Source organism: Sardina pilchardus, chromosome 9 (assembly GCF_963854185.1).
Source record: "Sardina pilchardus chromosome 9, fSarPil1.1, whole genome shotgun sequence".
In the NCBI taxonomy this organism is placed as follows: domain Eukaryota; kingdom Metazoa; phylum Chordata; class Actinopteri; order Clupeiformes; family Clupeidae; genus Sardina; species Sardina pilchardus.
Window position 1 is genome coordinate 32,369,725 of NC_085002.1, and position 13,531 is coordinate 32,383,255.

The following is a 13,531-nucleotide window of genomic DNA, read 5'->3' on the forward strand; positions in this document are numbered from 1 at the left end:
CACAGCAGAGCGGGAGCAATGAGGTGGTGGACCGGTGTGGACACACTATACAACAACGTTTTCGAAGGGAAATGAGAGACAAACGATAGACAGGCAGATATGGAGATATCAGCCAGAGGGGGAAGGCAGCACGCGAATGCAAAAGGGAACTGTTTTTGGCCAGCGTAATGATACTGCAGTTCAGTACGCCTGATTTAACCGGCGGCCTGGTAAATTGTATCTACCCACAGAGTGTAAAGAGAATGACCCGCGGAGTACTGCGTGCTGCACCGGATGAATGGGTAATTTTCCGTGGGAGAGGGTCATCAGCACTCGATGGCAGCTCTGAAACTCCAGGCAGTTCTGTTTCTGCTTCCCACTCCTCAACATCCAAGTTTTTTTTTTTTTTTCTAAAGAGTGAGCTCAGCACTTGTTAAAACGCTTTTGTTCTAGCGGTTATAAAAGAGAGAGAGAAGCATGACAGGAAGTCTTGTAGTGGGGAAAACTAGAGCCAAGTGCGCTTTAGACAGAACAACTGAGGGCTGTGGAGGCTAATCAGAGATGAAAAAGAGAGGAAGTATGGAAGAGGGGGAGTGAGAGAAAAGGGAAACAACAGAGTGAGCGGAAGTGTTGAAGAGAGTGATAGACTTGCTGGTAGACTGCTGATTTCTTATTATCGCCACCTGGAGTGGAGTGAGGCGTTGTCATGGTTACACCGGGCGACAGGCCCTGCACAGATAACTCAGTTTGAGTTTGGCACTGTTTGGCTCAATTACTAGGACTTCCAAAGGCCACGTTACATTTTGTAGAGAGCCTGACAGCTCATGAGGTAGCTTGCAAACAAGCCAAGCCACATTAGGAGTGTGCCCCGTCAATCAGACTTGACTCTCATTTGATTTCAGTCATAATCATGGAAAAACATCAAAAGAGAGCAGCAAACATTGTTCCTGTATTGTTCTACATTTGCTGCAGTTCTATTTACAAGACTGGTGCTCTTTTGGCGGTATTATCCACTTACTCGGTCTTGTATTGACCCTTGAAAAATCATTCAGACATTCAGGACAGTCATCTGATCTTGAGAGAGGAGTTGGGGCCATATCTGCATTTGGAAGACTCAGCAATTAGTGCTGTGGGATACTCGATCTGGACGGATGAATAGACGCACACGAGGACTGACCCACTGTGGCGGTCATCTTGTTTGTGACCCTCGCGAAAAACAAGCGTCGCAAACATCCCGGCAGGTCACCTAATCTAATGGGGGGGAGATGAGGCCTGTCTCCTGTTTCAGGGGAGAAGGCCACGGGGCTCACGTCAGTGGTAGGCCCTGGGGCAGGAACCCCAGGCATCGAGTGACACGCGCCCGCGTCTTTAGAAGCTGGACAGGTCTGCCGCAGTGGACAGGGACACATTAGTGAGCGTTAATTAGCTGTCGACGGAAACCAGATCAGCCGGAGACTCTTCTAGTTTTTCATGTTCCGCGTCTCGTTGTCTCTGTTATCGAGTTTCACCTGACAGCCAGGGCAGGATTACGCCGACACATACCCCGTCCACCAGAAAAACAAGCCCTTTATAGTCCAAAGCGCAGAGACAGAGGGGCAGACAGGGCACATTCCAGAAACACGCACACTGACAGGCTCACTTCTTCAGACTAAACTAGTCTTTTGCTTAATTATGCCGTCTGTAGAAGGCAGACACTTTTGTCCCCTACTAATGACCACAGGTCATGCTTGAGTGCTATAAGCCCAGTGTAATCTCTCACTTTGACCAGGCTTATGGTATGTACAACACTGCAAAGTCCCTGGTGTTGCATGGTCGTATACACGACTGGTAATGAAGGTCCCGTTTGATCTTCTGGTAATCCCACACCCATCTCTACTACACGGAGGACAGCTGGCCAACGCAAAACAAGCATGTCCAGAGTGATGGCCCAGACAGTGGCCTGTGTGAACTGTAAAGACTCCTGGGAGCGAGCTCTATGCGGTCGTCCATCCATCGATACCAGTGGTCATCAGTGGCCATTGTTCTTGGACGCGTCGTGTGTGTTGAAGCACATTAGGACAAAGAGATACCAGCAGAGTAAATGTAATGCTGAATTAATTCCACGATTTTAATTAGAGGTGAATGTATGCAGGGAAGGCATTCGTTTTTAATCAGAGTGAGAAATGTATGGGAAAGCAAATCCTCTTTCTCTCCTCCAGCACACACACACACACACACACACACACACACACACACACACACACACACACACACACACAGATAAGGCTCCCGGGCCTACACATGCACACCCCCACACCACATTCAGGCAGCTTCCACTGCAACTGTGCTGTACTTATTCCATGAAGTGTTTGTCAGCATCCAGCAATCTGTCTGTTTTTCCCAGTGTGCTGGGGGGGAGCTGGGTCTGTGCATGTTGTGTCTCTAGACCCTCGAGGACTCTCCTCATCTTCCCAAGATATAACCCACCCACTCAGACCCCCCCCCCCCCCCCCCCAACACACATCTTCCCTTCGCCGATTCCATTTAACCTCCCAATACAGATCTGCAGGGCACCACAGCAATGACTCATTCCATTTCCTCTCTGCACTGACACACAGCAGCCATTTGCAAGCAAAGACTTGTGCCCACTCACAGATAGTGCCATGGCCTTGGTCCTGAGTGCCCGCAGGGCACGGGCACCTTGGCGTCCGCACCCTCTGAGCCCTGCCGTGATTCATGTGGAGGCCCTGCGGGGCGGCTGTGGCAGAGGCCTGACCCTCAACCCACTGGCCAGTGGTCCAGAGCCGCCAGGGGCTATTACCTGATGAGGCCATCAATCAGACAGCCAGCACCCAGACCACCCCAGCAACCTTCAAGAGTTATGAGCCCTGACGTATACACACTGGACGTCTCCTTCACACATTTTACAACATATACATATATACATGCACACAGAAACTTTCTCTCACACACACACACACACATATATATACTGTACGCACACAGAGACCCACATACACACAGACCCAGATGTGTGCACACCGAAACACACACACACACACAAATCTAGGACATACCAAAGTTGAAAGAGCATTGTTTTAGATGAAATACTGTCTGAGAGGCCCTGACAGACCATAAAGTTGGGAACAGATGTTGCAGATGTGCACCCTGACGAAGAGAAAGTTTCCTCTCAGAGGTCCTGGGAGACAGCCCGGTGGCTAACAGATGTTAGAGCTGGAGCCAGTACTGTAAACAAATAAACAAACAGCCACACAGCCACACAGACACACACACACACACACACACACACAGGCTGAGCTCATGAGATACAGAGTTCTGTAACCTGGCTGTCCTTGTTAATGAGAAAGCAGGGAGCTTCAAACAACCTGACAAACACACACACACATACCTGTACACACACACACACACACACAAACACGTACCTGTGTGCAATTGTACCCCTCTCTGGGCCCCATGATGAGGAAGGGAACCTTTTCACCTGCAGAGGACACAGCCCCAGGTCTGGATGACGAGTTATTTATCTCTCTCCTCTCTCCTCTCCTCTCTGTCCCACGACTCTGTCCTGACAGCACAGGGACAAAGCTGCCCCCAACACACCGCCTCATGTGCCAGGGCTGCCACAGAGGGGGAGAGAGAGAGGTGGCTGTGTCATCCACATCCACAGGGCACAAAAGGCATCTGTGTGTGTGTGTGTGTGTGTGTGTGTGTGTGTGTGTGGTGTGTGTGTGTGTGTGTGTGTGTGTGTGTAGATGTGTGAGTGCGATAGGGGCACACCTGCGTGCGTGGGCATGGCGCTCTGTCACTGCCACCCAGGATGATAGCGTAATTAATGTCAGGCCCGGCGCGTGAAGGGGAGTGGGAGATTGATGGAGCAGCTCGCCGCCGGCCCATCCATAATAATGGGGACAGGCAGACACATGCATTACCACAGACAGGCCCGCCACGCAAGTCAACCCTAGAACATCCCACACTCCACCGGCTCCCCTGCACAGACCAGCGGACAGTGGGAGGACATCGCTAGCGCTAAAACAGGCCAGCCCTCTGCAATCGCAGGAGATCATGGCTAAGACTCCAAATGTGTGCTACATCAAAATTAAATATAGGAAATGTCATGAAAACGGTGGACCTACAATGCAACAGTCAGAGAACATTAGTGTTCATCTCCGTACCGTTTTTTTTTGTCTGTAATGGCCTTTTAAGAAGCCTGGATGATGAGCCTGTGATCCTGTATGACAAGCCTATTTTATGGCTGTCAGCTTGATGAATTATTTCCCCTCTTGTACTCTCTCCTGGCCGCCTGTCCCGCGCTCTCTCCGCCCGTCTCCCCATCAACATCCTCTTCCTTGGAGCTCAAGTTCCTTCCCTCTTTTGTTGAGCTTCCTGCTTCCATACATCGATCTGATCCGGGGCTGTTGGGTGTGGAACAGCAACACTCCTACTGGCCACAGAGGGAAGGGGGACTGTTGACATAAGGGGGTGGGGAGGAGACACAGAGAGCAGGGAGAGGGAGGAGGAGGAGGAGGAGGAAGATGACGTGTCAACAGTACCCTACAAACAGTGAACTTTTCCTACAGCATGCCGCCCTGGGGCTAGCTTGTTTACATCCCCCTTCCTTCTGCTCCAGTGCCTCTCTCTCTCTCTCTCTCTCCCTCTTTCTATCTCTTTCTCTCTACATCTCTCCCTCTCTCCCTCGGTGTAGCCACTGCAGAGGTGAGCCAGAGAGCCAGTCCTGCCCACTGCCCACCCCTCATCTGGGTGGCTACCGCACTCCTCTGACCCGTCGCAGGGGAGCGCCGGGTCATCAGCCATTCTCTTTGGAAACACATCAAAGAGTGTTTGGAGGCTGATTACACAGATAGGCCTCCTCCACTCACATCAGTGGGCCTTCATGTGCAATGCTCCATAACAACTTAATGGGAGTCCACGCGGGAGTAGAGAAGTCCCTCCTCGGAACAGGAGTGGTGGTGGTGGTGGTGGTGGTGGTGGTGGTGGTGGGGGGTTGTCAGGGGTAAAGTGAAGGTGAACTGAAGGTAGGGGAGTTTACGATGCAGTGGCCTAAGAGACTGCCGTCTCCAAGGGGAACACTTCCTGTCTAAGGAGGCTTTATATAGAGCAGCAATCCTATTATATTTATCCTCTGCTGTCCTCAGCTGCAGGTGACACTCATGTTTATTGAGTGATTTCCCTCTCCATTTCTTGCTCACCGCACAGTTCCATCCACACCACCTGCCAACTCTCCCCCCACCCACCATCACCTCCACCACCACCACCACCCGTATCTCATATTTTTAGCGTCGCTCTCTCTCTCTCCCTCTCTCTCTCTGTCTCTCTCTCTTTCCATCGTCGTGATCCATCATCACTCCATCCCCATCCTGCCACTCTCCTGTGCTGTAAATATCTGCGTCTGTCTGTCTGCTTCCCCGTACGAGATCAAAACAACCCCCACGGTGCTCCTGACACTGGACGCACCCCTGTGGCGCGCCGAGCAGCCGTCTCCTCGTCAGGGCGGGCCGCCCTCCCGAGCCAGATGGCAGCAGAGTGTGTGCCGCACGTGGGCCAGACCGGGGCCGGACCCGGCGGCAGAGGCAGCTGCTCTGTGGGGAGACGTGTGGGGATCTGCTGACTCTCACTGGAGTTCATTAGCTCCACACAACTCAGAGTAGCACAGGCCCCCGCTACCCTCACCATTACCCCACACACACACACACACACACACACACACACACACACACACACACACACACACACACACACACACACACACACACACACACACACACACACACACACACACACACACACACACACACACACACACACACACACACACACACACACACACATAATGATGCAGGCACCACTCACAACCTGACATACTGTACACACGTGCACATGTACTAGTATCTACAGACACACACACACATACATCCAAACCCACAAACTGTCCAAACTATACACACACACACACACAGAGGGAGAGAATGCTCCACACACACTGTAGCCCTGATCTGAACATTGATCTCCCATTCGACCAGGGAGGTTCAGAGAGATAAGGGGCAAACAGCCTTATTATTCTTCTCCACCTGAAACATAGTTCCATTCCAGCTCACTCTCTCCCCAACCACACATGCACACACACACACACACACGCTCGCCTACTCTTACACACACACACACACACACACACACAGTCGCCTATCTTACACACACTCACACACACACACACACACACACACACACACACACATACACTTGCCTTCTCTTACACCCACACACACACACACGTACACAAACACATACACACATGCACACAATGCAGGACCTGATGGAAAACGGATAAAGGTGCAAGCTGTCAGCCGGCATCTCTGGGAGGGGATGTTCTGCAGAGGGGAGTTAGCGTCTGAGCCCCGTGAGCTGCCTGGCCTCCAGCACCCCCACCCCACCCCACCCCTCCTCACCCCTCCTCACCCCTCCTCTCCTCTCCTCTCGTCTCCTCCTTCCCCTCTGGTGCCCACAGACGGGGCTAACCTTGCGGAGAGACAGAGAGAGGGAGAATAGGGGGAAAGTGGGCCAGGGCTGCTGCCTCCTCTGCTGCTGGTGCTGCCAGTGCTGGTGCCCTGGGGTCCTTCATGCTTGGCTGAGCCGCCCCTCGCTCAGCCACCTCACACGCAGAGCAGGCCGGCCTCGCGCTCCCCAACGCCATGAAATATTCACACGGCCTCGGAGGGGGAGATGGGAAGACAAGAGGATTCAAGGTTTGCTAATTGTTGGGCCAGAGAGGACCAGGAGACAGGAGGAGGGGGGAGTGGGGGTGTGTGACTGAGTGTGTGTGGGCGGTGGTTTTAGCAATCAAAGACGTGTGAAAAAGCAGGGTGCAATGCACTTGCCACTTAGCACCTCACCCAAATAGCAGCATAATCTACCAAGGCTTTGGCTGTGATTTGGAGTGCATTCAGCAGAATCAGCGCAAGAGGTGTCAGTCAGAGTCTTCCGCTAACTAACTGCTGCTCTATCTGTTCTGGGGTCAGTGTGACCGTGTACCGTTCACCTCTACTTGAATAACATCCTCCCCACACTCGACCGTGGCATCCCATGTCCAAATGTACACAACCTCACCAACATGTGCTACGTGTGTTTACGCTCGGCTTCCTGCTTTAACGTGTCGAACACAGATGGTGGGCTGACGAGCAGCGCAGGGGCTCAGGCCCAGGGTGCGCTTCCCCCATCTGTGTCCCATGCGAGGTCATGTTGGTGAAAATCGAGCAGGATACTCTATCTGGACCTGCGTCCGGTGAACTCAACACCGTGGCTATATGTTCTAATGGCGCACGGTGGAACCGTGGTGCGTGTGGTTTATTGTTCCACCGGCTGTGCCTTGATTGCTCTCTGCCACTTTAGCAGTTGGTGGAGATTAGTCCTTTATGGGCGGCCACGCTGAGCTGCCACAGGCTTTGTTAGCGAAGAGGAGAGGAGGAGAGGAGAGGGGAGGGGAGGAGAGGAGAGGAGAGGGGAAGAGAGGAGAGGAGAGGAGAGGAGAGAGGAGGAGAAGAGAGGAGAGGAGAGGAGAGAGGAGGAGAAGAGAGGAGAGGAGAGGGGAGGAGAGGAGAGGAGAGGAGAGAGGAGGAGAAGAGAGGAGAGGAGAGGGGAGGAGAGAGCTGGACAGGGCTGTCCCTGTAGGGGCGTCCGTGCTGCGTCTTTGTAATCTCTCCACTCACTGGGAGTGGCGCGCTGCCCAGAGCAGGGACGAGGAGGCCAGTTAGCGGAGACGAGGCCGGACGGCAGCTGAGGCCGAGGTGGCCGAGAGCCAGTGGTGGCCCGCCCCTGAGTGTGCTGCTGTCGAGGAGTGCTGCTGGACTCACGAGTTACACACACACACCTGTGCAGCCATGCACACAGTACACACACCTCATTCAGAGATGATATATACAGCTCTGAGACTGGCATGCGCAGACACTAATGTAGCGGCGTACAGCTCCAGCACCGCAGGGTGCCCAGGAGGATATAGGCGCAGATGCCCGCCCACGCACACGCGGGCCGCTCCGCTGCCACTACCACTACCACTGCTTTAGTCTTTTCTAAAGTTACAGTGTGGAGCACAAGTGTGAGCCCCGTCTGTGTGTCAAGCTGCATTACTCATGATCTGGTGAGCGCCAAGCCTCTTCAAAGGCCACGCTGATCGCCTGCTCACACGCCAAATGTTCCAATCAGAAACGGAGCATCCCGATCGCCGCTGAGCCACTAACGGGGGGGTAAACGAGCGCGGCGCACCGGGGCGTGACTGAAACGCACCGTGTTCAGCAGCAGGATGGCACGCACACCAACAACAACAACACTGCAGGCTTTCTCCTCATCATACACAGCTTCTATTCATGCTCTACCTACAGTACGTGACTGAAAGTTGATATGAGTAACATAATATACAGCTCTGGCCAAACATGAAGAGGCCACTGCACCTTTGTCTGATTGTCATCCTACGGTTGCTGAGCGACATTCAAATGGGTTGATGTTGTCATTCAAATGAAGAGACCAGACTGCAAATGTGAATATGACTGTCAAATCATTCAAATGTCACTCAGCTACTGTTGGATAACATCAGAAAAAATGTGCAGTCTGTTCACTTTATCCAGAGCTGTATATGCAGTATGTATCATTAGGCTGCATCAAGCACAGTCCATGACACTGGGGTCATGTGAACCATGTCAAGTTACTGTACTTGCGTTGTATTTTCGTGTTCACAGCTTGTGTGTATACATGTAGAAGTCTTCCACTTCTATGTGAGTTTGTGCGTTGAGCATGCATGGAGTGAAGGAGTGCAGAGCCTTTTACATGAGAAGCGACAGCAGCACTATTCAGTTCATTTTCAGTGAGAAGCAGAGCGGGATTGGAGTGTCGCTACAGCTGGCGGGCGCAGTCACGAGATTCTTGTCGCTCACACACCTTCGAGATAAAACAAATGTTTTTCGCTTTTGAGGTGGCAGTACAGGCACTTCAGTTTTCAGTCTTTCAAATGGCAGGCAGGGCTGGAGGGTGCGTGATAGATTGGGGACTGCTTTCCATCTGAAAAGCCCTTGGATCTTTAGTGAAGAGCACTGTGGACACCAAGTTGAGGACGTCCTTTTAGTGAGTCTGATGATGAGAGAGCTTCTCTAATGAGAGGAAACTCGGGGTGAGAGGGTCTCATGTCAATTAATAACACATTTCTAAGTACCCACATTCTAATTGGAAAGAAAAATTGCCTTTTTAAAGCTTTTTCTCATAAATGCATGAAATCAAGGCTTCAGGAATCATGAGGTGACGATGTGGCCTCCTCTTTAGAGATTTCTTTTGATGAGGTCAGCTGTCTCTCAGACCCCCTTTCCTGCGTAATCCTCAGGTCAGTCACCTTTTTTGGGGCGCAGGGAAAGAAGTTTTGATGGAGATGCCATCTCACCCTTGCCCTCCAGGTCACCTTTTCACAGCGTGTGTGTGTGTGTGTGTGTGTGTGTGTGTGTCGGTGCTGGAGACTGCGAGCTGGGGAGGAGCCTCTCTGTACCCCCAGCGCTCAAAGGCCACAGTGGGGTTCTCAGCTTCTCAGCCACCTGCCAGGATTAATCAGACCTAATGAGGAGTGAGAGAGCGGAGTAATCCTGCAATTCAGCGCCCTCATTCACCACCCTGGTGACCTTGCACTGGATTGATGGGGAGAGGGACAAGATGCATATTCCAGCCCCATCAGCCAAAAAAAACCCCTCTGCACCCCACTGGAGTCTCAAACCCTCTTGTGCTGCGCAATGCTTCAAAGCACAGTGAGCATTATTAGAGAATGAGGAGGCTGTGCTTTGTTATGGAACTGGCGAATGTTCCGATGTAATCTTTGCCAGCGTGTTTGCAATTTTGTAAGAAGGCTGTTTTCTCCTCTTTCCAAGATTTGCTCGTCCTTTGTTGAATGCAAATGGCAACAGGGAAGAGGGAGTTCGGAGGAGGCTTCAGATGGAGAAAGGAGGACAAGGTGCCGCAGAGAGAGTGAAAAGGGAGAGAGAGTAACGAAAGACTGAGACGGGAGAAATACAAAACAGAAATGAGGGTGGATGTGGGAGGGTGGCAACACGAGAGGGAACTAAAGCTTGCTAGAGAGAGAGGGAGAGAAAGAGAGTGAAAGAGATGGAGGTGGAGGAACAGAGAGACAGAGTGAGAGAACAGACAGAGTGCAAACATGTGCGAAGGAAAAAGATTGTGGGGAGAATGAGTGTGGCAGAGACTGGTGGGGGCATGTACGGACTGAGATATAGCTGGAGTCTGCTCTCACAGCCTCCTGCTGGCATGTGAATCACCAGTGACGGCTGTCGGTCCCGTCCACTCCCCCGTCGAGCACTGCCCCACCTGCTCCAGCAGGCTCCTGCACCAAACACGGAGCACTGAGCTACCAACCGGTTGCTGGGGAAACCGAAGAGAGTGAATTTGACTCTTGGAGGGCTACACATCTCATTGCTCCATCAGAGATTAGAAACACTTAAGACATTGTTTTTTCATGTCACTATAGTTCTCTCAGGCTCTGTGGAATATGTAATTGCGTCATTTTCAACGGTGAAGACTGCTTTAATAAGATAAATGATCACTGATGGATGTTAATTAATTGAAGCATCCATAATACCGTCTTATCAGTTTGTATTAGAATTGATGTGGTCATATTTTCTTTCACATTACCCTTTCAGCACAACTTGGCATTAATCAGGATATGTACGAGCATATTTGTGTGTAAATGTCATACCAGCATAATACAATTTAGACGCCAAAATGCCACAGACAGTCAGGGTCTCTCATCCTCATTGGGTGCGAGCAGTAAGGAGGAATTAGTGCAATAACTGGGTCATGAATAAGTAACACATTTTAGGCGACAGACACACAAAAAGACCGTTATAATTAATTCCTCGTCTGCTCACGTAATCCAGACCACGTTTAAAAGGTAATTTTACAATCCCACTGCACAAGGAGCAGTGAGATCCTCCGTCGTGTGGATTTGTGTCTAATGCCCTCTTTGTTCCTTAATCCACAAAACACCTTGGCAGTGAAAGCGACAAGGAAAGGATCTTTACTTAGTACTTTCAATGTCAAGCCGTGCTAATTGGCTGCTGTTGTCGTTTACAGGTTCTTGCCATCATCTCCATCCTGTTTATAGTGCTGTCCACCATCGCCTTGTCCCTGAACACCCTGCCAGAGCTCCAGGACCTGGACGAGTTCGGCCAGGCCACCGACAACCCCGAGCTGGCGCACGTGGAGGCCGTGTGCATCGCCTGGTTCACCATGGAGTACCTGCTGCGCTTCCTCTCCTCGCCCAGCAAGTGGAAGTTCTTCAAGGGCCCGCTGAACGTCATCGACCTGCTGGCCATCCTGCCCTACTACGTCACCATCTTCCTGACCGAGTCCAACAAGAGCGTGCTGCAGTTCCAGAACGTGCGGCGCGTGGTGCAGATCTTCCGCATCATGAGGATCCTGAGGATCCTCAAGCTGGCGCGCCACTCCACGGGCCTGCAGTCGCTGGGCTTCACGCTGCGGCGCAGCTACAACGAGCTGGGCCTGCTCATCCTCTTCCTGGCCATGGGCATCATGATCTTCTCCAGCCTGGTGTTCTTCGCCGAGAAGGACGAGGAGGACACCAAGTTCAAGAGCATCCCAGCCTCCTTCTGGTGGGCCACCATCACCATGACAACCGTAGGCTACGGAGACATCTACCCAAAGACATTACTAGGAAAGATCGTTGGAGGTCTGTGTTGTATAGCGGGAGTGTTGGTGATTGCCTTGCCGATCCCCATCATCGTCAATAACTTCTCGGAGTTCTACAAGGAGCAGAAGCGTCAGGAGAAGGCCATCAAGCGTCGCGAGGCTCTGGAGCGGGCCAAGAGGAACGGCAGCATTGTGTCCATGAACATGAAGGAGAACTTTGGCCACAGCATGGAGCTCATGGATGTGGTGGTGGAGAAGACTGAGGAGGCCACAGGGAAGAAAGAGAAAGTCCATGACAACCATCTGACCCATACGCGCTGGAAGTCCGCCACCTCAGAGACCAGCTCCAATAAGTCCTTTGACGGGAAGGAACAGGGCTCCCCTGACAAGACTCGCCAGGACAGCCCACAGCACCTCAACGTCATGAAGCTGGAGGAGATGTACAACAAGATGGCCAAGACCCAATCTCAGCCCAACCTCAATAGCAAAGAGAGAGCGCCCTTATCCAGAGCGGCAAAGTTGAAGGACGAGATTGAGCTGGGCGCGATGCCGACCGAGCGAGTTCCCACCTGCGCCGAGGGCATCACCGACATGCGGAGCATGTCCAGCATCGACAGCTTCATAAGCTGCGCCACCGACTTCTTGGAGAGCTCGCGATTCTCCCACAGCCCCATCAACAACCTGCCTGGGAAGGTAAGCGCCAACCCTGGACTGGAGACCACCTTAGAGCACCACGGGGAGTCCACGGCGAGCCCCGCTGTCACGGCCAAGCAGCACGGCACCAAGTCAGCGAGCAGCCGACACGGCCTGTTCTCAGACAGCCCTCGAGGCATCCGCTTGCTCAATCCGCTCAAGTCGCGCTCGCTCAAGGTCAACTTCCACGGCGTGGACAGCGGTCCATCCTCCACGGCGTCTCCGGGGGTCGCGGCCCTCTCCGATAGCTCGGTGACGTCCGACCGCTCCCTCCTCAGCCCAGAGGTGTCTGTGTACACCACTGCCAGTAGCAAGACCCCCCCAAAGACCCCCGAGGTCCTGGCGCCCAGTGTCTTCACATTCCACGACGCGTCCATCAGCAAGTACATCGACGCCGACACCGACGACGACGAGCACCTGCACGACGGGCCCGACCCCAGCCCCTCCGAGCGTCTCCTCGGCAACACGAGCCCCAAGTTCAGCAGCAATAGCAGCCACCAGCGTGCGTCCAATCACCTGGAGATGTCCCAGCGGGCGCTGGCCCAGAAGAGCGCCTTCCCTCTGGAGGGCCGACAGGAGAACCACGTGACTCAGGGGGAGAGAGGCCGCTCCAACACCTACAACGAGGCTAGCTAGAGCAGGGGAGAGCTGCTGCTACTGCCGCCCACCGAGACAAAACTGGAACAAGAGGGTCAGACATGATTAAAAAAGGGAATCCGTGGGGAAATATATAAGCTAAATGCAATGACGTTGGAGCAAAATAATACATTTGGAAAGGTTTGTGGTTATGGCAATTCTACAGAGGTTTGATCAGTTTGTCCTTTGCAGTACTTTTGCATCAAATACCACAATATTTGGGTATATCCTGAACCAAGATTGTGTAGAAAAGGGTATTTTGGGTCATATGTTATTGTATGTAACACATGGTAGGTTTAGATATTACTGAATCAACTTTGTGTTAGGAGCAATTTGCTGTTTACTTCCTAGTGTTTTCTTCCTCAGAACTGGCCTTAGTTATATGCACCTAAACTACTTTGTGTGTCTGTCTGGGTGAGTGCATGTGAGTGGAAGTGTGTGTGTGTGTGTGTGTGTGTGTGTGTGTGTGTGTGTGTGTGTGTATTAGTAATATAAAGTCCCCTATACACATACACAATGTACT

At 52.3% G+C, this 13,531-nt stretch overlaps 1 protein-coding gene across 1 annotated transcript in view; it reads left to right on the forward strand.

Annotated features, from left to right (window-relative positions):
- The window catches only part of LOC134092708 (potassium voltage-gated channel subfamily B member 1-like), a 32,725-nt gene extending 19,717 nt beyond the window's left edge, over positions 1–13,008 (forward strand). Inside the window, exon 2 of the mRNA XM_062545736.1 lies at positions 11,104–13,008. Within this exon, the coding sequence (XP_062401720.1) occupies positions 11,104–13,008 (1,905 nt within the window). The remainder of the gene's footprint in view (positions 1–11,103) is intronic.
- Positions 13,009–13,531: the final 523 nt, after the last annotated feature.